We start from the raw sequence: 25,557 nt of genomic DNA, 5'->3' as shown, positions 1-25,557 counted from the left end.
CATTATTTTATAGAATTTTATTATATGACTGAACCATAATTTGTCCATTTCCCAATTGTGAAGTTGTTTTAAATTTTTCATTTTCTAATTTCTAATTAGTACTATAATGACTGTCCATGTGTATAATTTCTTATGAATATGTGGAGGAAATTCTCCAAGGGATCACCTAGTTTTATTTAACTTTTGAGTGGTATACATGCAAAAGTAGTAGTTGTTGTTGTTGTTGTTGTTGTTAAGTGCTGTCGAGTTGATTCCGACCCATACATAGGGTTTCCGAGGAGTAGCTGGTGAGCAGTTCAAACCTTGTAGTTCAAACGGCTTTGCAGTCTGGCACATTAACCCACAGCACCACACCTCTTATTTATAACATTATTAAGTAGTAGCAGCTAGTACAGGTAACCCTGGTAGTATAGTGGATTAATTACGAACTGGACTGCTAACTGCAAGATCAATAGTATTAATCTGCCCGTTGTTCCAAGGGAGAAGGGTGAGGTTTTCTGCTCCTGTAAAGTGTTACAGTATCAGAAACCCTATACCTGGTTGCTATAAGTTGGAACTGACTGGATGGCACAGAAGCACCACCAGCACTGTTAGCAACTAATATAGCAAATCATCAATTCTCTATAATCTCCATAAAAGTATGATGTGTTCCTGCATATTAAACCTTTTTAGGTTCTGTATGTGAAAAAATGGGCATTACTATTTTGGGCCATTTTGTTTTGCATCTCAAAAGTATCAAAAACAGAATAAAAATTAAGTAGTGAGAAATGTATGTGTTTTATCTTTTGCTTAGGGGTAGAAACAGAGTTTTGTTTTGAGTTGTGTTCTTTTAATAGTTGAGAATGTAGTCATTCACACTGGCCTCTTTTGAATGATTTCTTGTGTTGGATACAAGTCCTGGTTTCTTATCAGAATCAACTGTAAAAATTTAACAAAAATGTCTAAGAGGTGACTATTTAGTGGTTTAGGGGTCAGAATTTCTTAAGATTCTTTATGTGATTGTAATTCTCAAGTTATAAAGCACTGCCCTAGCTGAAATAGGGATAAGAGAATGAGGCAGGAGAGATATCCTTTTATCTTTGTTCTATTTCCTCTTGTTTTCAATCTGTTTTTTTTTTTTTTTTTTTTCTTTTTTGGTTGACAGTGAAAAATAGTGCTCTGTCTTTTCCTTCAGCCATCCTGAAAATTTGCTGCCAAGACTGGCATACTTGTACATATTAACCTTTATTTGGAAGTAGTAGACAGTGCTTATGTGTAATGTGTAGTGGAATATACATAGAAATAAGGCAGGTTTTGGGGATCCTGGATAGTTTTGAAGTTTATTGTAGGAAGGATATTGGTAATATGATAAAATTATCAGATTTTCATATATCATGGTAATAGGAACTGTTGCAAACAATTTCATTATGACATTAAAAGTCTTTATGGCATTCCTAATTTGAAGTATCAGGTTACAAATGAATATGTTCCATATATGCCATGAATTCTTAATTATTTATGGAACTGACATTGTACTTATTTGCAAAGCAGTAGCAAAATTAAGAAGAGCTGTTGATTCCTAGTTTTTAAACTTAAAAAAAAAAATGTTTTATTGTGACTTATATGATAGTTTACATGGAAGGACATTAGCTTTACATTCATCCTATCGTATATTATTTCACTGTCATGGTTACCATCCCCCCCATGCATCATCAACCAATCAAAGGGCATACACTACAAGCCTGGCGCCCCCCCCCCCCCGGTTGTCAGCACACAGCCCCTCTCCTTCTCTGTGTCTAAAGTCCCCAGCTGCTCCATCTCTCCATGTCATCATCTCTGCCTCCATCTCAGGCATCACTGCTTCTCTGGGTAGGGTCCAGCTCTCCACTCTTTTCCCTTGATGGTCCCAAGGACCTCCGCTCCAAGACTGCAAAGTTAATTACTCCCCTCCTTGCTATAAAACGTTTACCTTAACATTTCCAATCCTCACAATCAGTCCTGATAACAATGATTCACTGTTGTATCACAAGAGACCTATCTGCATTTCATTTTATCAGCCCTGCCTTGACAGATTGGATACTACTCAGTGGAGATTCTACCTTCCTCCATGCCCTCTGGATCTAGGTTCCCTCTTGAAAGCTTGTAAGCCAGTCACTTCTTGCCTTTGTAGCCCCCATCCCCCGCATTTTGGGTATTCAATGTCCAAGTTGCCCATTCCTGTCTACTCTTGGTATGGACGGGGTGGGAATGATCCTTGCTGTAAAGATATGTTCTCTCTTGAGCTACTGCATCCATAGGTGTAGGTCAGGTTCATGAAATTGTATCAGATTACTCTTTTTTTCCTCTTCTTTCTTCTAGTTGAGCTCTGATCATCTAGTCATTGAAGCCAGGTCAATTGAGTTAAACTTTTTTTTTTTTTTTAAATGAGGTCTCTTCATGTTAAATTAAGTTGTGAGAAATAGGGGTTGCATGTGTGAAAAGAACAATTTAGGATTTGTAGCTCTGGAGTTTGCCAAGATTTTAGGCAGTTAGCAAAGTTATTAACCTTTTTACTTGTGTGCAAATGTTTTTTCCCAAGGATTATATGAGGTATTTGATTTCTAATGCAGAAGATACAAAGTGATGTCTGAATAAATATCTTTGTGTACATCTGTGTGGGTGTTGTGTGTATGTGAATAATGGGTACTGCTTTTTCCTAGAAGATGGGCTTCATGGGATTGTGAGCTGCACAGCTTGTGGACAACAAGTCAATCATTTTCAAAAAGATTCTATTTATAGACATCCTTCACTGCAAGTCCTTATTTGTAAGGTAGGTAATGATGTGTTGATGATTCATTCCACAACTATTTGAATACTTACGAAGTGCCAAACCCTTGGGGAGGTAGTAATGAAGAAGAGGGAAATGTTCTCTATCCCTGGTAGGTTTGTGTTGTGGTTCATTGTGGTGGGGAAGACAGATAATATAAATGGCTTGATAAATGCCATGATTGATGGTAGATACAATTTGTTATGGGATACATAATAAATGCCATCATAGTAGAGATACACTTTATTCACAGGGAGCCTGGGTAGTTTGTATTTGTGATGGGTGAGCTGGGGGTGGATATAGTTAATTTTCTAAATTATTAATAGGGATTAGCTTGGTGAAGTGGTATTGGTTCAGAGTGTTTTTGGCAGAGATAATGTGACATTCAAAAGTTGGTATGCAAGGGGAATTCCTGGTGTGTTTGAAATCCTGGAGTATGTATGTGTGCATGTGTATGTTTTATAACTTTCCCTTTTTTGTATCTCCAAATTTTAACTTTCCATGTGGAGCAGGCTGCCTGGTTGGGTTAAATGGTTTATTATTGGTGACCTTCCTAAAGGTTGGTGCTTCCAACCAGTAATTCCTCAGAAGAAAGGCCTGGAAAACTGCTTTCATAAAGGAAACTTTATGGAACAGTTCTGCTCTGTATTACATGGGGTCACCATGACGGGCTGACTTGATGATTGGTAACAACAACATGTGGGGCAGAGTTTTAACAGAATTTGGAGAGAATAGAATTTAAAAAGTTTCCTATGTGTTGATTATAGTTTTCACAGTTTTAAAATACCTTTTAAAATTAATAAAACTGGAAGTTAATTTTAAATATTTTTTATATCAAGGTTGATTTTCCCTAACTCATATTTTTTGATAAGACTAATCATTGCACTGCAAGATTGGTTTGAACCTCAAGTTTGGCAGTTCAGAGTCACCAGCTGCTCCTTGGAAACCCCTATACAGGGTTCCTATGAGTCTGAGTCAGCTCTATGGCACTTATCAACAACAATAACCCTGTGTTAGTTTTTTTTCCCCCAACAAAAGACCTTTTTGAAATGCAGGGACTAGGTAGGTTTTGTGATAGTTCCAGCATTAGATCTTTTCTTTCAAGAATTTTTGATAGACACAAACCTGCTGAAATGCAGTAGACTTTACTCTCCTCTTTTAGCAATTTTGTCCATCCTTTCCTTGATTTTAGATTAGCCAGAGACCTGTCATCTATGAGAGCCTTTAGTTTTGAATTATGACATATGAATCTAGTGTTACTGGATTCCCTTTCTATATACACATATACATGGAGTCCTGGTGTGGCACTGTAGGGTAAGTTCTTGACAGCAAGGTCAGTTTGAACTGAAAGGCTAACGGTTTACACCCACCATTCGCTCCTTGGAAACCCTATACAGGAACTGACTTGATGGCAATTAACAACAGTAACATACATATATATTCACATGCACACACACACATATAACATATACATATATATATGCAAATACATATGTACATATATATGTATATTGTTATTGTTAAGTGCCATCAAATTGGTACTGACCCATAGCGATCCTGTGTAGGGTTTATGAAGAGCAGCTGGTGCGTTTGAACCACGTACTTTCTGGATGGTCCTGGGATCTTCTGTTCCTGAAATGAAAGATTAACTTTTAGTAACTCATTTACAGTTGTGCTAATCACAATTAATCTTTCTAACAAGTATTCACAATTGAGTCATAAAATCCTATCACTGTCATCCTCCAACCCCTTTCACCAGATCCATCTGGAAAAGAGGAAAACTATTCAGTAGGGATTCTACCTTACCCACCTCATTCTGAAACTGCTTTGATTCTTAAATGTACACACATGTTCACAAATTCTCATTGCTTTCTGTATAACTTAAAATGCATTATTTTTATTATCAATTTTGAATAAACTTTTCCCTTCCCCCTTTCTTTTAATAGAATTGCTTTAAATATTACATGAGTGATGATATTAGCCGTGACTCAGATGGAATGGATGAACAATGTAGGTAGGTAATGAATCAAGATGAACTAAAATTCATTGTTGTGTGTTTCTTTGGGGTTAATTCCTACATAGCCTAATATTAGATAAATATTTTGGTAGTATTATAATTAGTATCTTTAATGGATGGTTATTCTTTACCATAAGCCTTACAGGTTTATGTCTGTTTAAGTTTTTATTAAAGAATAAACATACGTCCTAAATTATTTTAATAATTGCTGGCAGGAATTTCATTTGTTTTAATAATAAGATTTAAAGTAAGTTTCATTAGGAATAATATTTTAATCTTTAAAATTTTTTCAGATGGTGTGCAGAAGGTGGAAACTTGATTTGTTGCGACTTTTGCCATAATGCCTTTTGCAAAAAATGCATTCTGCGCAATCTTGGTAGAAAGGAGTTATCTACAATTATGGATGAAAATAACCAATGGTATTGCTACATTTGTCACCCTGAGCCTTTGTTGGACTTGGTCACTGCATGTAACAGCGTATTTGAGAATCTAGAACAGTTGTTACAACAAAATAAGAAGAAGATAAAAGTTGACAATGAAAAGAGTAATAAAGTATATGACCATACACCCAGATTTTCTCCAAAGAAAAATAGTTCAAATTGTAATGGAGAAGAAAAGAAATTAGATGATCTATGTTCTGGGTCTATAACCTACTCTTATTCTGCACTAATTGTGCCCAAAGATATGATAAAGAAGGCAAAAAAACTGGTCGAGACCACAGCCAACATGAACTCCAGTTATGTTAAGTTTTTGAAGCAGTCAGCAGATAATTCAGAACTCAACACTGCTACAAAGTTACGTCAGCTTAAGGCTTTTAAGTCCGTGTTGGCTGATATCAAGAAGGCTCATCTTGCCTTGGAAGAAGATTTGAATTCGGAGATTCGCGCTTTGGATACTGTAAATAAAGATAAAACTACCAAAGAGCATAAAGTTACAGATGCTAAATCTGAATCAAAAGTAAGAAAAGGAGAAAAATCTTGTACTTTGGATAGGAAAGATATTGCAAAATCAGAAGGTAAACTGTCAAGAAAGCAGGTAGATAGTGAGCATATGGGTCAGAGTGTTCCAACAGAGGAACAAAGAGCAAATAAAAGTACTGGTGGTGAACATAAGAAATGTGGTAGAAAGGAAGAACCTCAATTTGAACCTGCTAACACATCTGAAGACTTAGACATGGATATTGTGTCTGTTCCTTCGTCAGTTCCAGAAGACATTTTTGAGAATCTTGAAACTGCTATGGAAGTTCCAGGTTCAACTGATTATCGAGATGGCAACAGTGGAACTGAACAAGAACTGGAGAGTTCTGTAAAATTAAACATTACTTCAAAAGACAACAGAGGTATTAAATCAAAAACTTCAGCTAAAGTAACAAAAGAATTATATGTTAAACTTACCCCTGTTTCCCTTTCTAATTCCCCAGTTAAAGGTGCAGATTATCAGGAAGTTTCACAAGATAAAGATGGCTATAAAAGTTCTGGTCTGAACCCAAAGTCAGATAACTATGGACCTGTACAGGAAAGCAGAGATAATGATCATTTGGTTGAAAATGAAGGTCCGTTACTTTTAGAAGAATCTGACCTTCGAAGATCTCCACGTGTAAAGACTACACCCTTGAGAAGACAGACAGAAACCAATCCTGCAACATCTAATTCAGATGAAGAAAATAATGAAATGGTTAAGGAGAAACAAAAATTATCCGTTTCACTAAGAAAGAAGGATAAGCGAAACTCTTCTGACAGTGCTATAGAAAATCCTAAACCTAATAAATTGCCTAAATCTAAGCAGTCAGAGACTGTGGATCAAAATTCAGACTCTGATGAAATGCTGGCAATCCTCAAAGAAGTAAGCAGGATAAGTCATAGTTCTTCAGATACTGATATTAATGACACTCATGCAAATCATGAGAAGCCTTTGTATGATTTAAAAACTCAATCAGCAAAAGATGATAAAGGAAAAAGGAAACGAAAAAGTTCTACTTCTGGTTCAGATTTTGATATTAAAAAGGGCAAATCAACTAAAAGCTGTATGATTTCTAAAAAGAAACGTCAAAACCAGTCTGAATCTTCCAATTATGACTCTGAATTAGAAAAAGAGATAAAAAGCATGAGTAAAATTGGGGCTGCCAGAATATCCAAAAAAAGAGTTCCAAATAAAGAAGATTATGATTCTTCTGAAGATGAAAAACATGGCAAAAAAGGAATGGCTAATCAAAGGGAACAAAGTTTGAAGACTGCACGAGAAAAATCATTTGATAATGTTGAAAGGAAACAAGAGAGAGATCATTTCTCTTCAGTACAGTGCACAATTGATAATGACAAAACCACCATGGAATTAAGAGATCGACTCTCTAAGAAGCAGCATTCAAGTTTTTCCTCTGATGGCATGGATAAACCTTCCTATGGCAAAGAGGAGAATTTTAATTCTGGTGACAAAAAGCTTGTTGAAACTAAAGAAAAGAGCAAGCATTTGAAAAGCAAAATGTGTAAGAAAGTGCAGAGTGGCTTATCTGAAGTTACTGAGAAATTCTCAAAGAAAGAGCAGAGTGATGAGTCATCTGGAGATGATAAAAAACAGGGCAAAAAGGGAGCTGAAGAAAAAGAGAAGAAAACTACAGACGTGAAGAAAAAAGTAATTAAGATGGAACAACAATATGATTCATCATCTGATGGCAATGAGAAATTACCTGAGAGACAAGAAATTGGTAGTTTTTCTAAAGGCATAAAACAAAACAAGAATGACATAACTGATGAAGACAGAAGTAAAAAAATAAAAGAAAAAATTTCTAAAAAGAAGAATGCATTATCTGAGAGTGTTGAGAAGTTACCAGGCAAAGGAGATAGCTGTGACTCTTCAGAAGATAAGAAAAGTAGAAATGGAATATCTGGTAGAGAGAGAAAAAAGTGCACCTTGCCTGAAAAGAGTTCAAGGAAGAGACAAGATTGTTCATCATCTGATATGGAGCAATATTCCATGAAACAAGAGGGTCATGATTCCTCTGATAAGAGACTAAAAATAATAGAATTGAGGGAAAAAAGAAATATAAATTCAAAAAGAAATGCCAAGGAAATACAAAGTGGCTCATCATCTTCTGATGCTGAGGAAAGTTGCCCTGATGATAATAAAAAGCAGAAGAAACAAAGACCTACAGCTAAAAAGAAGACAAACATTGTCAAGGAGAAAAAGAAGAATTCCCTGAGAACAAGCAATAAAAAGAAGCAAACTGAGATTACTTCCTCATCTTCTTCTGATATAGGAGATGATGATCAGAATTCTGTAGGTGATGGGAGCAGTGATGAGCAGAGAATTAAGCCTGTGACTGAAAATTTAGTATTATCTTCACACACTGGATTTTGCCAATCTTCAGGTATGCAGAAATACATTTTGAAAATTAAAATTTGTCCTTTTGTCCTCTTGAATAACTATATAAAACTTTTTTTTTTTTTTTTTACTGAATTCTGTTGAATTCAAGGATAGAAGTTCTGTCTCCATTAACTTTCTTGCCATTACTGGAAGGTACTTCAAACTGATTTATCAGGGATACCAAGTTTGTTGGGTAACTAATACTATTCCAGTGTTCTTTATTGATAGTTAATGTCCTGCGTGGCACTGTAGGATAAGCAAGCACTGGACTAGTAATCACAAGTTTGGCAGTTCAAATACACCAGCCCCTCTTGGAAACCTTATACAGGGTCACTGAATTGGAACTGATTCGATGACACACAGCAATGTAGAAATATGGAATAATTGAGCAGTAGCTGATGAAGTAAAATCAGAATGGTGCCAGTAGTTCAGTAGGTATTTATTCATGTAATAGAGATAAAGTGGTGGATATTGGCATGGCATGATTTATTAAGGTTTTAGCTACTTTGCCATACATGCGTCTCTTTGAATTGGACAGGTTAATCCTGTGAAATAATTTAAATTTTGGAAACCCTATGAGTCAAAAGCAACTCGAGTACACTTAAGAATAACAACATTTCATTGGAACCCTTTGCTGATTCTCATTTATTAATTTCTCATGGCTTGAGCAGATGTTTTTGACTTTTAAAAAGACAAAGTAAAAGAAGAAAAAAATCCAAAAAACCTATAGATTAACTCACACTGATAAAATAGAACACCAGGACAATTAGGGTTTGGCTTCAGTGGTCAGTGATTAAACAATATAATTTAAAAATATTTCATAAGAATAACTAATAAATAATTCCTGACTCTCATTTATATTGTTTTTTGTTTTAGTTAATAAAGTCTCTTCAGTTACCTAGGAATGATTGGTGTTCTTGTTGTTATGTGCTGTGCAGTTGGCTCCGACTCATAGCAACCCTGTACAGGGTTTCTGAGGCTGTTAATCTTTATAGGAGCAGAAAGCCTTCTCTTTCTCCTGCAGAACAGCTGGTAGTTTCAAACTGCTGACCCTGAGGTTAACTGCCTGATTCATAACCACTACGCTACCAGAGCTCCCTTAGGAATGATTAGAGTTTACGCAAAAGTTTTATAAAGTAAATTTCACATACAATTATATTCCTAACAAGGCAGAATTTTGGAAAAAAATTTTCATTCCCTATTTTAGAATTTTTTTATGTATTCCAATTGGAATTCACTTGAATACTAGGTTTTTAATAAAAGTTTGTATTACACTTATGAAGAAATGATCCTATCTATGGAATTTATTTGAAAACAAGTGTGACATGCATGCTATTATCTTCAATTTGTATTCCTGGTGTGGCACTGTAGGATCAGCACTGGATTGTGAACCACAAGGTCGGCAGTACAAACCTGCTAGCTGCTCCTTCCTATACAGGGTCTCTATGAGTTGGAACCAGCTTGATGGCACTTAGCAACAACAACAGCAATCTTCAGTTTAATGCTTTGCTATATCAGATGCCTATGTGAAGCTCTGCTTGTATAAGCTACTGTAACTATACGTGCACAGTCCCTTGTTTGAAATTCTTGTGGCAAATTGTGTTTCAGAATTTATAGCTTTCTGGTTTATAGAAAGATAATATAGGGCATATACTTCGTAATAGCCTCAGTTGGATCAGAGTAGCAATCTTAAAAACTGAGTAATATTTCTGCAGCAAAGCATATGAACATTCACATGTAGAAGAATAGAGTTCAGATCAGGTTTTGCTCTCAGTGAACTTTGGTGTAATATCTTACAAGAACCTTTCCATTTTCAGAGCTTTTTAAAAAAAATTTCACAACTATTTATGTATAAGAGAATATGGACTTATATTTATAAGGCAGGATCTAATAGTTAATTGCATATCAAATCAGTATATTATCAAGTTATCAAGTTATTTTGGAAATCCTTTATTAAGCATTAGAGTAATAGACAATAAGAATAATAAGTATTGACTGGCTTCATTAGCATACTAGGCTCTTGAGCTAGTCTCTCCATCTTGTCAAGGGTATTCCTCTTTTTCATTAGCAAGCAGAAGAAACTTCTCTAGGGACTGTTCCTTTTCTGCGTATGTGAGTATGTCCAAAGTATGTGAGAGAGAAGTCTTAACCATCATAGCTTTTACGGAACTTTCTGACTGCTTCGTCCAAGACAGATGTGTTCGTTCTTCAATATTATTCACCAATGATGTAATACAAATGCATCAATTCTTCTCTGGTGTTACATATTCATAGTCCAACTTTCACATGAATATGAGACAATTGACAATAATACAGTGGCTTGATTCTGATGCACCTTAGTCCTCAAATGACATTATTTACTTTTTAACAATAAAAGTCCAATGCAAATAATGATTAAAATGGTTGAAAGGTACCATGTTGATATTCGAGTTTTTGATTTCTTCTTCCATTGGCACTGCTTATGGATCCAAATAAAATGAAATCCTTTAAAATTTTCTAATTTTCCTCCGGTTATCATGATGTTGCTTATTGGTCCTGATGAAGATTTTCTTTCCTTTATGTTGAGGTTTAATTTATACCATTCATCTGTAAATACTTCAAGTCTTCTTTGTTTCAGCAAATGAGGTGTGCTATCAGTAAGCAAGGTTGTGCCTCCTCCACTCCAGATTGTGCTATCTTTTTGGTATAGTCCAGTTTCTTGGATTATTTACTTAGTATGTGGATTGAATGAATATACAAAATTATATGCCCACCTTTCCGGATTTTGAACTACACCTTGTTCTATTTGAACAACTGCTGCTTGGTCCATATCCACGCTCTGTATTAGCATACTTAAGTGTTCTGGAATTCTCATTCTTTGTATTATTATCCATAATTTGTTATGATCCACCAAGCTGAATGCCTTTGCATAGTCCATAATACCTGGGTAAAAATCTTTCTGGTATTCTCTACTTTCACTCAAGATTCATCTGACATCAACAGTGATATATATCCCTTATTCCAAGTCCTGAATCTGGTTTGAGTTTATGGAAGTTCTTTGCTGGTGACTGCTGCAGCCAATTTTGAATTATTTATTAATTAAAGATTTTAGTTGTGTTTTATATTAATGATACTGTTCGGTAATGCCCTCACTTTAGAATGGGCACACATATTGATCACTTTCAGTAAGTTGGCTGGGTATCTGTCTTCCAATTACTTTGTTATAGGTATGTGAGTTCTTCCAGATGCATCGTTGAGATGTCTCAATTGTTCCATAAATTCCTGGAGCCTTGCTTTTGGATAGTGTCTTCAGTATACCTCAAATGTCTTTCGGGGTATTTTTGTTTTGTTTTGTTTTTTGTTTATATAAGGTTTTCATTGTGGATTTAGAGAAAGTATACAGGGCATATCATCAGTTTTACATTCAACAAATCATACACCTTGTTTCATTACGATTATAATCCCCTCCATGTACCATCACTTAACACTATTTCTCTCTATCTACTTTAGCTTTTTTAAAAAACAAACAAACAAAAACCACTCAGTCATAGATAATAATTTACATCTCCAAAGGGCACATTCTGCAAGTCTGTCTCCTGGCCACCAGCTCCTAGTCCCTGTCTTCTTAGTCCATGAATCTAGAGTCCTCAGCCACTCCCCCTGTTCATGCTCCCATCACTGCCTCCATCTCTTGCACTGCTGCTTCTCTGGATAAGGTCTTGTATTCTGCTTGTGCTTGACGGTCCTAGAGTTCTCTGTTTCTGGACTGTAAGATTAACCACTCCCATTTTTTTTGTTACAAAACATCTACCTTTACAATTGTGACAGTCGCAATTAGTCATGATAATAATTATTCACTATTGAATCTTACGAATTTTATCCCCATCTTTTTTCACCAGACCCATCTAGTCAAGGGGACAGCTATTCAGTGGAAACTCTTTCTTTCCCCCCACACTCTTAAACTAAACTCCCTCTTGAAACCTTGTAAGCCAGTCACTTTGTGCCTTTATTGCCCTCTCATTTTAGGTAGCCAATGTCTAAGTTGCTCATCTCTATCTACCCTGTGTACAGATGGGATAGCATTGATACTTGATGTGTAGACTCTTTCCCTATCTGTTGGTATTTAGAGTAACTACCGCTCTGAGTATAGATCAGGTTCATCATGAAGATGCATCTTCTGTCACTGTAGCTGTTGTAGTCTGATTGTCCTTTCTAGTGGGAATGTCTCACCTCAGGATTCCACCTAAGGTTCTATACTCTGTAAAGGCTTTGCATGAGGTATATTTCACTGGGCAACATGTAGAACCCCTTTTAGGTATTCCAATCAGTTATAGGCTAAAGGTGGGCTTACAAGTTCTTACTAATCATGTTTCCCAACACTCCTTTCTATCCCACTCAAGTGTCTGTTTTACAGTAGTAGGCAAGGGAAACTAATATTCATAAGGCAGTCAAAGATTTTAGTATTATTTACCCTCTTCAAGCTATACCTAGATCCCTGTATCCCAGAGCCCTGTTGTTCCAAGGTTGAGTATGCAATCACTATTTACCTCTGTCTCACTAGGCCATGCAAACCTGTCTCAGTGTTCCCCTATCTGTCTTGTTCTTCTACCTCCTCCCCCCTTCTTATATTGCCCTCCCTAATACCCAAACTAAGGAGCTCTGGTAGCGTAGTGGTTACGAATCGGGCTGCGAACCGGAAGGTCAGCAGTTCGAAACTACCAGCTGCTCCGCGGGAGAAAGATGAGGCGATCTGCTCCCGTAAAGATTTACAGCCTCGGAAACCCTATTCAGGGTCGCTATGGGTCGAAACCGACTCGACGGCACTTAACAACAACAACAATACCCAAACTAACCCCTCCCATCCCAACCCCATTGTGGTTGCCTTATATTCCATTAGTTCTTCCCTCCATTTAAGATAGTCTATTTTATCCTGTAATCTGTCTGGCCTTCCCACCACCTGGATCTCTGTTCCTCTGTGTTTACCTTCTTTCACATTGTAATTGTTTTGATCATAGAATGACCTCCCAGATCCTCTGTTCTTATAATTTTATTCTGTTCTTGACTCTTCCATTTGTCGATTGAGTTCAGGTTGATGCTGCCATGTATGTCATTCTGTAGTTGTTGTGTGTTCTTGTTGGTTCTCAGTCCACAGAACTTCCTTTAGGATGTTTTTCATAGCAGGGTTGGCTTTGGCAAAATCCCTTAGCTTCTGTTTATCATGGAATGTTTTGATTACACCATTGTATTTGATTGACAGCTTTGCTGGGTAGAGGTGACACTTTTTTCTTTTAGGGTTTTGTATATGTCTCCCCATTGCCTTCTTGCCTGTGTGGTTTCTGTTGAGAAATCTAAACTTAATCTGATTTGCTTACCTTTGTATGTACATTTCTCTTTTCCCTAGCTGCTTTCAAGATACTGTCTTTATCTTTGATTTTGGAGACCTTGATTATTATATGTCTTAGTGATTGTCTTTTAGGGTCTATCCATCTTGCGGTTCGTTGAGCTTCTTGAATGCTTATCTTTTCACTTTTCAGGATGCTAGCAAAATTTTCTTCCTGAAGCTTTTCAACTATCTCCTCTGTGGACTTGTGTGATTGTTCCTGTTCTGGAATGCTAATAATTCTTTTCCTCTTCATGTTGTCCAGCATGAATGTTAGGCCTTCGTCAGATTCTTTTTATCCTTTTTTTGTGTTTTGTCTTTTATCTTAGTAATGTTGAGAGATTTATCTTGTAGCTCACTAATTCTGGCTTTCATCTCCTCAATTCTACTCCTTTGTCCTTTCAGTGTGTTGACCATTTCTTATACTCTATTATTAATCGTTTGGACCTCTTTCTGTAAATTTTGAATTGTTTCTAATGCTCTATCTATCTTATTTGATTGCTCCTTTAGGCTTTCCTGACTTCTTCCTTATTTTTCTCGACTCTATTATATAGTGTTTTGATACATTTAATAATCATATTTCTGAATCCCTTCTCAAGCATTTCCAAAGCCTGCCCATCTTCCAGTATGGAGTGTAGGTCTACTTTCAGTTAATTTGCCTCTGTCACTTTATCTTGTTTCTTGACATGTGCAGATATGGTCATCTGCTTCTGTTTTTGGGGCACATTCAGGGGTTATCTGTGGCCTTAATACGTAGATGGGTGCATTTTGGTATTTTTTATGCTTTCTTATTGCCTCCAGGTAGATGTGATCAGGAAATGGACTTCCCTTTTCAGTCTTCTTCTTGAGAAATTTCAAGATGCCACTGTTGGTCGTTGTGACATAACTTAGGCTTCAATTTTCAGCCTCTTTCCTTTTTTTTCTGCATATCCCACTCCACAATCCCTGTTCAGGCCTTTTTTCTAGTTATAAACAGTTCAGGGCTGGCTGTGGCCGTTTGGTTTTAAATTTCGAGGCCGTTTGGTCTCTTTAAATTTCGAGGAGATCTGTGCGCATGCGTAGTAGAACCCTCTGAGGGTGGGGCTGGGGTGTACACTAGCTCGGGCACCCCTATAGTCACCAGAATGGAGTTGCGCATACAGAACGGGACCAATGAACAGATTCCAAAATAAAAGAATGTACACACCTTTATCTCTGTGATTCTGTCACACATCTTTGGCTACTCTGATCTTTCCCCCAGTTGGTCTCATCCAAGATGGTGGCTCCTAGATCAGCTGGCCGTCTTGAACTAGAAAGCAATGGACTTCCTGCTTCTGCTACAAACTCCCCCAGCTGTAAGCCTTCCAACCTTCTAAACATTCCTTTACATGTGGTTCAGAGTTCTGGGAGCATCCCCTGAGCCTGCCTGGTCCTGTATTCTTTGTTGTTGCTGAAGGAGCTCCTCAGTGCTCCTCCACCCGATCCGCCATCTTGTTTCAAACTTCTTTCTTGAATCATGAATTCTTTATCTTCTGCTGCTTCTTAAAATGGATGAACAATGACAAATTTTTTTTGTGTGTGTACAATGACTATGTATTCCTTCCATCTTCCCTTGATATTTCCTGCATTTTTTTATATTTGGCCATAGAATTCATCAATATTGAAACCTGAGGCTTGAATTTTCTCTTCAGTTCTTTCAGCTTTAGTAATGCTGAGCATCTTCTTCTCTGTTGGTCCCATTTCATTATAGTAGTTTATTTCCTTGAGCAGCCTTTTGGAAATCTTCTGCTCAATTCATACTTTATCATTTCTTCTGTTTGCTTTAGCTATTGTACCTCTGAAAGCAAGCTTCATATTGATCGTTTCTTTTTTTTCCCTGTCTTTTTTAATGACCTTTTGCTTTCTTCATGTATGATATCCTTGATGTTATCCCTCTGCTACTCTGGTCTTCTGTCATTAAAGTTCAGTACATCAAATTTGTTCTTGAGGTTCACTCCAAATTCCGGTGTTATATAATCAAGGTCATATTTTGACATTCAGAAAAATTTTCTTCAGCTTCAGGCTGAAGGCCCCTGGCCTTGTTCGTACTTAATAATGTATGTTGCTCCACCCTTTCTTTCCATAGGTAGAGTTGGTTTGATTGGTGTGTATTCCATCTGGTGAGGCCCCCACGTGTCAGCCCTTGGTTTGTGTCCCCACAAAATGTGTTACCGTGTTTGGCTGTCATTCTGAGTGGTTTGACAGTTTTGTAACTTGGCAGTTTTGTAATAACATCCCCCATTATGTCATTTGTTGTTTTAAGCCTATGAGTTGAAAAAGTATCAAGTGTGTATGCAATACAAACTTTTAAAAAAAATGTTTTATTGTGAATTATGTGATAGTTTACATGGGAGAACATTGTTTTACATTCATCCTCTCGTAAATTGTTTCATTGCCATGGTTACAGTCCCCTCCATGCATCATCAACCAACCAAAGGGTATACCCTACAAGCCTGCTTCCTGGTCATCAGCACACAGCCCCCTTCTCTCTCTGGGTCTAAAGTCCCCAACTCCTCCACCTCTCCACGTCATCGTCTCTGCTTCCATCTCTGGCGTTACTGCTTCTCTAAGTAGGGTCCCACTCTCTGCTCTTCTCCCTTGGTGGTCCCAAGGATCTCTGCTCCAAGACTGCAAAATCAGTCACTCCCCTCCTTGCTACAAAATGTCTACCTTTACATTTCCAACCCTGACAATCAGTCCTGGTAACAATTATTCACCATTATATCACAAGAGACCTATCCACATTTCCTTTCCTGAGCCCCTCTAGACAGATTGGCTGCTGCTTATTGGAGATTCTACCTTTCCTCCATACCCTCTGGATCTAGGTTCCCTCTTGAAAGCTTGTAAACCAGTCACTTCTTGCCTTTGTAGCCCACCCCACCCCCCGCTTTGGGTAGCCAATGTCCAAGTTGCCCATCCCTTTCTCCTCTGTGTATGGTGGGGTGGGAATGATCCTTGCTGTAAGGATTTGTTCCCTGTTTTGAGCTACTGCATCCATAGGCGTAGGTCAAGTTCATCAAATTGTATCAGATTACTCTTTTTTTCCTCTTCTTTCTTCTTCTAGTTGAGCACTGATCATCCAGTCATTGAAGCCAGGTCAAGTGGGTATTATCTGCAAGTGTGGCTGTTCTTACGCATATGCCCTCTCTTATTAGCTGGATGCTTCACTCTCCACTCTAGTCCTCTGTGGCTATGTCATTGACTCTGGGCCAAAGAGTCCCCAGGTCTTGCCACACTTCTGGCCAACCAGGTCTCCACCCGTGTTCACAGGAGTCTATTGAACGTTGTAGGGCTTAGCTCAGACTTCATTGCTGTTTTTCCCTCACTTCCGCTTATCGGTGACGGACGTGGCCACCAATTAGAGCGTGCATTCCCATTGCGTCATAGTCTTGGAAAGGGGTTTGCTCTGAGGGGACCCGACCACTTGCCTGGATGTCTCCTGGGTGAGCAACTTGGTTTTTCTTATAGTTCTGCTTATATTGTTTAGTATTTTTCCTGTTGGTCTTTCTTTCAAGAAGTATCTTCTGATTTTCTAGTCACTTTAGTATGGGTTCTTTTTCTTAGTCTTTTACAGTAGTGGTCCTATGTAGTATTTCTCCTTTTGTGTCTGACTAATTTTACTCAACATAATGTCCTTAAGGTTTATCCACGTTATGCGGTGGCTTGCAGCTTCCTCGGTATTCTTCAAGGTCGCATAATATTCCATTGTATGTATGTAGCACAGTTTGTTTATCCATTATTCAGTTGTTGGACACTTTGGCTGGTTCCATCCTTTTGCTATTGTTATCAATGTCTTGATCTGCTATAAACATAGTTTCCCTATTGTGTGACTTGTAATTCATTACAACACATGAACAACACACAGGGCAAGCCGTCTCTTAGGGAGTTGGCATCCTGAACTTGAACTTCTCGTTAAGTGCTGTTGAATCTGCTCGGACTTATAGCTACCCTGTATAGGGTTTCTAAGGAGCCTCCTGAAATGTGAGAGATTAAATTTCTGTTTGTTAAAGCCATCCACTTGTACTTGCACTTGTACTTTCACCAGATTATTAAGATACCTTTGAGAAAAGGTATTTGCAATGAATGATTCATTGGTCTTATAAAATTCAATCATGAATCGAATACAGTAAGTTGAACATATGATATCAAGTACTTAAAAGTAATATGCATTTATTAAACCTTAAAGGAATTCTGGTGTGGTGCTGTGGGATAATGAGCTAGACTGCAAAGTTACGAATCGGGCTGCGAACCTTAAGGTCAGCAGTTCGAAACTACCAGCTATTCTGTGGAAGAAAGGTGAGGCTTTCTGCTTCCGTACAGATTTACAGACTCGGAAACCCTGTACAGGGTCGCTATGAGTCGGAACTGACTCCACGGCACATAACAACAGCAATGGTTTATAAAGGAACTCTAGCAAGTAGTGGTTATGAGTCAGGCTGCTAACCTCAAGGTCAACAGTTCGAAACTTCCAGCTGTTCCGTGGGAGAGAGATGAGGCTTTGTGTTCCTGTAAAGATTTACAGCCTTGGAAACCCTATACAGAGTCACTATGAGTTGGAACGGACTCCACAGCACACCACCACCGCCACCACCACCACCACCAATGGTTTATAGGAGAAGGGCCTAGTTAACATTCTGCTTCCATAAAATCACATCTTAGAAGATCCTATGGTGGAGTTCTACTCTGTTAAATGAGGTTAATATTAGTCAGGAATTGACTTGAATGTACCAAACAGCTATAGTCTAGTTAATTATGTTCCATTTTGACAAATTTAACTTTGATATGAAGGACCAGTAGGCTGCTTAGGAAGTGAAGTTCTTTTTGAATGTATAGTCAGAGTCTTGGGAATCCAGGTCCTCAGCAATTTGATAGAATAAGCCTTGTTCCGGATTTTAATTACTCTGGATATTTATTTTAACTAAATTGACTATCTGAGATGAAAAGAGAAGAGGTAAGTTTGTTAATAGATAAATTTAAGTCTTATAAAAGTCAAACTATCAGTAGAAATTCGTATAAAAATACGAAAGACATTAAAGAGAAACACTTTATTAAAAATCTGTTTTTCAAGGTAAGTTTAGGTATGAGAGACAGTGACATACCTTAAGAATTACTTGCATAGTCACTTAAGCCCACTTCCAGCCAGTCGATTCTCACTCACAGAAACCTTATAGGATAGAGTAGAACTGCTTCTCATGGTTTCTGAGACAAAATCTTTATGAGAGTAGACAGCCTTATCTTTTTTTCCATGGAGCTGCTGGTGTGTTTGACCTGCTAATTTTGCAGTTGGCAGCCCAGTACTTAGCCCACGGCACCACTAGGGTTCCTTCCTAGTTATGCAAGTATGCTAATTTTATTTATTTCCTCAGTATTTCCAAGGTATGGTATGGCACTATGGGATAAAGCACTGGTCCGCAAGGTTGGTTTGAATCGTAGGATTGGCAGTTCAAATTCACCAGCCGCTCCTCGGAAACCCTATACAGGGTCACCCTGAATCAGAACCAACACGAGGGCATGTAACAGTATTTACAAAAGACCCCTAGTGGAACAATGGTTAAGCACTCAGTTGTTAACCAAAAGGTTGACAATGGAACCCATCCAGTAACTCCTCAGGATATGGACCTGGTAAAGATTACAGCCTACAAAACCGTATGGGGCCATTCTGCTCTGTCATATAGAGTCACTATTAGTCAAAATTGAATCGACAGTGCTTGATAGTAACAGGATGTCTAAAATATGTTAGTAGACAATTTTAGGAGATTTTGAGAAGCCCTTGCTATCTTGTGAATTTAGAGAATTACCATTTGTTTAAACAATGGGTGTGAGGATGACACAGGTCTAGATAGTGTTCCATTCTGTTGTGCATTGGAGTGCTGTGAGTTGGAACTACCTTTGATGGAGTCTTGGTGTGGTACTGTAGAATAAACACTGGACTGTAAGGTCAGTGGTTCAAACTCACCAGCTTCTTCCTGGAAACCCTATACAGAATTACTGAGAACCAACAACAACAATAACTAAATAATAATATCAGGGAGGTTTGAGCCCATTAGCTGCTCTGAGGGAGAATGGGGATGCTTTCTGTTCCTGCAAAGATTTAAAACCTTGGGAAACCTTATACAGGGTCACTGTGAGTCGGAACCAACTCAAGGACACTTAACACAGGAATCCTGGTGGTACAGTGGTTAAAATGCTTAGCTACTATCCTATAGGTCTGGGATTGCAATCCACCTGCTATTCTGTGGAAGAAAGATGTAGTTTTCTGCTCCCATAATAATTTACAGCCTTGGAAACCCATGGGACAGCTAGTTATACTTTGTTGAATCGGGTAGCTAAGAGTCAGAATTGCATTATTTGCAGTGGATTTTGAAATTTTGAATATTGATAAAGTATTTTTCTATAATTTGGTTGAGAGCAGCATGAGAAACAAATATAAAGACCATAATTTTAGGAGTGTATAGTCAAGTGGGAGTCCTGGTGTGGTTCTGTGACTTAATGCGCTGTACAGCAAGGTTGGTTTGAACCACAAGGTTGGTGGTTCAAGCTCATGAGCTACTGCTCCGAAAAACCTATACAGGGTCCCTGTGATTTGGAACTGACAACAACAGTCACATGAACAATACTGATGTAGATAAGTACTTTTTATCCCCCCCCAAAATCTAATAGTTGTAAAACTAGAGTATGTTTCTAGTGATAGACTTAGAGGAATAAGTAGCATTTGAACTAGGCATTTACGAATGCAGCAAAATTTTCAAGTTGTATTAATGGGATTGCAGTACTATTACTAGTAATATTTTATTTGAAGATTGGTCTGTTTGAGGTATTTATTCTGAGTTTGCTAGCATACTGTTGCTTTTCTGCATTTTGTATATTTCTATCCTGAACTTGTAGGTGCATGTGTTCTCTGTAGATTTTTACGTAAGTGTTCTATTTTGACGACAAAAAATTTAAATATAAAGAAAAGATTCTAGTTTTAACATTGTATTTGCTATAATTGCTTTCTCATCTACGTATTGCTTTCTTATCTGTCTATGTATATATCCTATCCATCCAAATATATAAACATAATTTTTTTAGCTTACTTTGAATGGTGCAAAACAGAAGAAAAACGAAAATGTACAGGGAGGTCCTATGTACCTTGGCACTCTTTTTTTCCTCTGACGGTAACATCCTGCTGTTACAATGTCAAAACCAGGAAATTGAATTTTCAGATTTCACCAGTTTTACATGCAATTGTGTATGTATGTATATATGTGTAAGTAATGTTTTATACCTTTGTGTCATGTATAATTTTGTCACACATTCGAGATACCAAACTTCCTTGTGCTATCCCTCTAACCCCTTTGTAGGTACCCCCTTCTTCTCCTATTCCTATTCCTTGGCAACCACTAATCTGTTCTTCATCTTTATAAATCTGTTATTTTGAGAATGAAATCATACAGTACAAGGAGGCGTGAAAAAGTTGGTGGGAAATGAAATCGAAAGGTAATGGAGTTTTTCCATGAATTTTTGAAGCAGACTCATATGTAACCATTTAAGATTGGCTTTCTTTTTCCACTCAGCTTAATGCCTATTAGATTTACGTAATATTTTTGATGCATTTCAAAGTAAATGGTGGTTGTTGTTGTTAGGTGCCATAGAGTCAGCACCAACTCATAGCAACCTTTTGCACAGCAGAACGGAATAATGTCTGATTTGGGCCAACTGTTGCTACACTTTAGTCCATCGATGCTGCCACCTCGCCAACCCATCTTGTTGGGGGTCTTCTTCTTTTTCTCTGACCCTCCATCCTACCAAACATGATATCCTTCTCCAGAGACTGTTACCTCCTGACAAAATGTCCAAAGTATGAGAGACGAAGTTTGGCCATGTTGGCCTCTAAGGAGCACTCTGGCTGCATTTCTTCCAAAACAGATCTATTGGTTCTTTTGGCAGCCCATGGCACTTTTAGTATTCTCCTCCAACACCATAATTCAGTGGCATCAATTCTTTTATAGTCTTCCTTATTCACTGTCCAGCTTTCGCATGTATATGAGGTTATTGAAAATACCATGGCTTGGGTCAGGCGCACCTTAGTCCTCAAGGTGACATCTCTGCTCTTCAACACTTAAAAAAAAGTTCCTGTGCAGCAGATTTGCCTAATGCAATATGTCGTTTGATCTCCTGACTGCTGCTTCCGAGAGTGTTGATATTTGATCCAAGAAGAATGAAGTCCTTGACAAACTTCAATCTTTTCTCTGTTAATAAGAATGTTGTTTATTGGTTCAGTGGTACAGATTTTTGTTTTCTTTACATTGAGATGCAATCCATATGGAAGGCTGTGTTCTTTGATCTTCATCAGTAAATGTTTTAATCACCAACATATGTCTTTTTCTAAATATTTCAGCATCCATAGTATTAGAGTTCAATATTAAAGTTTGTTTTATTCTTGAGGTAAAATTTATACATAATTAAATGTATAAATCTTAAGCTATAAATTTTTTAACAAAAGATAGAAATATACTAAATCTCCTTAGCATTCTGATCAAAAGATAATATAGTTTTTAAAAAGAAATATTTTATTATTAATGTATCTCTGGATAATTCTAGAGACAATACAGTTGATCCTAACTCATGGCAACCCGAAATGGAGTAGAATTGTGCTCCTTAGTGTTTCCATTGGCTGAATTTTTAGAAGTAGATTGTCAGGTTTTTCTTCAGACTGCACTCAAACCACCAATCTTTATGTTAGGTTAGAGCATTAAGTGCACCGCCCACGGACTCTAAGAATTGTATACATGAACATCATGAAATTCCAAATATATTGTAACTTTCTTTGCAGTATCAGAATATTAATAGCTACTTTGCTGTTCCTCAATGATAGAGGATAAATTAGACACCTGTTAGCTTCAAACCTAAAATGAACCACTGTAAAGCATATTTCATCAAGAGACTTAATGTGAGTGTGATGGTAGTTGATTTAGAATTGTTACTGAGGATGGCATTAAACATGCTCTTGTGAAAGAACTTTGAAATATTTAAGACCCAACTAGGTACAATTGTACTGCTGATGCTTCTTAAATTACTCACTGTGCTTTCCATGTTAATTCTCATGTTTTTGATTATAGAGTGGAGTAGAAACCACTGGTCTGTATTAAAGTTTTTGACTGTTAATTTATTTTACATGACTTTACTTACATAAATTATTTAAAACTAATTTTAAGTACACATTTTTCTCCCTCAAGGAGATGAAGCCGTATCTAAATCAGTGCCCCTCACAGTGGATGATGACGATGACGACAATGATCCCGAGAATAGGTATGATTCCATGTATAAGGACTTAAAAAAGATTATAACACACCCTAGGCATGGGCGAAACAGCAACTACCTAAAAGCAAGCAGGGTATAAAAACCAGGAGTGCCTGCCTTAGAAAGACTCATTCACAGTCTCCCTACAGTAAGTTTGAAAAAAGGTCAGAAAATGGGTTAAAACTCAGAATCATTAAATGAAAGTAAATATTTTTAAGTATTGACATACCTAGCGTAGGGTGTGTTATAAATACAGCACTGTCAACTTTGTTTCCATGTGAACTATTTTAATTTTGATTATTGATTAAAAATTAATCATATCTCAATAAATTGATGACAGACATCTTTCTTCTATATCTAATTATGTTTCTCATTTACCGTCCAGCATGGTGATCCTACTAGGGTAAGTCAAAAAAGTATTGCTACAAGGTTTCCAATTCTTACATGCATGGGTGTATTCTAAATAAAAACCTGTTTAAACATGTTTCTGTGATCAGTGCATGGCTGTAGACAAGTTCTTTCAGTAATACCCTTGTCTTAGTCTTGCTTGGGTGCCTTATAAAAAACAGGTCTGAAAAAAACAGTGGCTTCTGATGGGATCTGCTGGGCCAGTTACAATCAAGGCAGAGAGATTAGTGCAGAAGGTTATGGCTACTGTTTTCTGGATTCCCAAGGGGTAAACTTGATAGCTTTTCTCAAAGGACACAGAACAGGGGCTTATTAAGAAGAAGTTATATGGAAATTAAAAATTTCATTGTTGAGAAAAAGACCAAGGAATTATTTTTTCATCATTACATTAAATCTTCAGTGGTAACAAAAACTGTCCTTAGGAGAATTTCATTGGGAAACATCTCATCCACCATGTATACTGATCTTGCCCCTTCAGAATTCTTTTTATTTCCCAAACTCAAAAAACCATTTAAAAGGACCATGATTTGTGTCCTTCAGAGATTCCAGAACTCAGATGTCATCAGAGAAGGGTTAAAGGGATTAACACACTGGGTCAGAAGTGTATAGGCCCAGATGGAGGGTATATCAAGAAATAGTAGCTTCATGTTTTGATATTTTTGGTTAATAAAGACTTCTGTGTTTTTGAAACAATACTTTTAGATGTATCTTTGTAATTATTAAATTCTGTTAAGAATGAAAAAAAGAGATTGCTCCGATATTTAAGTTTTAATAAACTCAACATTAAAAACAAGTATGAATTTTAGATTTTAACCATTTTTAGATAGAATATAGTAGACAATGTGATAAGATAAACTTTAATAAACTTTAGGAAGGAATTTTAAATGACAAAAGTGTATATAACTTTTTATGTACAGATTTACATAGCTAAGAAAAGATTGAGAGAAGGAAAACTTCAAAGACATACCCATATCCCAGTAGTAAAGAATAAAGAAAACAAAAATAATAAAGAATATAACCTTAATGATTATGTGTATCTTTTTTTTGTTTTTAAAGTTTTTATTGTGAATTGAGTGGTAGTTTTCATGGGAGAACATCAGGTTTATACTCATACTATCGTATTTCGTTTCATTACAACAATTACATCATCATTCAACAGTATTTGCTTCTATTCCCTCTGTTTTGTTTTTGTTTTTTTTGATGTACATCAAAACACTTAGGAATATACAACCATTCAAACACCCAAGGGCATACCCTGCAAGCCTGCACCTCTCTTTTCTCTTTCCATGGTTTAGAATCTACCCAGGCACTTCATCTCTCCACGTCATTGTCTCTGCCTCAATCTCTGGCATCCCTGCTTCTCTGAATAGGGTCCCACACTCCGCTCCTGCTCTTCTCCCTTGATGGTCCCAGAGTCCTCCGCTCCTAGACTACAAGATCAATCACTCCCTTATTTTTGCTACAAAACCTCTACCTTTACAGTTGCGACAATCTCCATCAATCATGGTAACGATTACTCACTATTGAACCACAAGAGTCTTATCCCCATCTCCTTTCATCAGCCCTCTCTAGATAGGATGGCAACCACTCAGTGGAGATTATACCTTCCCTGCACCCTCTGAAACTAAAGTTCCTCTTGAGAACTTGTAAGCCAGTCACTTCATGTCTTTTAGGTAGCCAGTGTGTAAATTGCCTATCACTGTCAACCCTGTGTATAGAGTGATTGGAAATGATCCTTGTTGTGAAGATTCCTTCCTTCTTGGTTGGTATTTTAAGTTACTACATCTGTAAGTGTAGGTCAAATTCCTCAAATTGTAGTGAATTACACTTGTTTTGTTTGTTTTCCCCACCCTAAAAAAAATTTTTTTTTCCCTTCCTCTAGTCGAGTTCTGATCATGCAACCATTGAAGCTGGGTCAAATGTGTACTATCTGCAAGTATGGGCATTCTTGTACATCTCCCCTCACTTCATATCAGCTGGATGCTATACTTTCAGCTCTAGTCCACTGTGTTTATGCCCTTGTCCTTGGGCTAAGGCGTCCCCAGGTCTCACCATACTGCTGGTCAACTAGTTCTCAACCTACTCCAGGTTGATGTGAGTCTGTGTAACGTTGTCTAACTCAGCCCACATCTTCATTGCTGCTTTTCCCCTACTTCCCCTCATCAGTAGACCAATGTAGTCTTGAAGATTACAAGCCTGCTTGTGTATTCCCTTTTATTTTCATTCTTGGAAGGGGGTTTGCCCTGAGGGGACTTGATTACTTGCCTTGATGGTTACCCTGTGGACAACTTGCTTGTTCTTGTGGTAGTCAGTCAGACTGCCATTGTT

General features: G+C 37.4%; 1 protein-coding gene across 2 annotated transcripts in view; it reads left to right on the top strand.

Annotated features, from left to right (window-relative positions):
• Window positions 1–25,557, top strand: part of ATRX (alpha thalassemia/mental retardation syndrome X-linked) — a 335,048-nt gene that overhangs the window by 28,094 nt on the left and 281,397 nt on the right. For both annotated transcript variants that reach the window (XM_006873737.1, XM_006873736.1), the window contains 4 exons: window positions 2,679–2,788; window positions 4,732–4,799; window positions 5,096–8,166; window positions 22,758–22,830. In XM_006873737.1, the coding sequence (XP_006873799.1) occupies window positions 2,679–2,788; window positions 4,732–4,799; window positions 5,096–8,166; window positions 22,758–22,830 (3,322 nt within the window). The remainder of the gene's footprint in view (window positions 1–2,678; window positions 2,789–4,731; window positions 4,800–5,095; window positions 8,167–22,757; window positions 22,831–25,557) is intronic.

Source organism: Chrysochloris asiatica, unplaced genomic scaffold (genome assembly GCF_000296735.1).
Source record: "Chrysochloris asiatica unplaced genomic scaffold, ChrAsi1.0 scaffold00252, whole genome shotgun sequence".
Classification (NCBI taxonomy): domain Eukaryota; kingdom Metazoa; phylum Chordata; class Mammalia; order Afrosoricida; family Chrysochloridae; genus Chrysochloris; species Chrysochloris asiatica.
The sequence above is the reverse complement of the archived record's forward strand: the minus strand, read 5'-3'. Positions and strand labels throughout refer to the sequence as shown.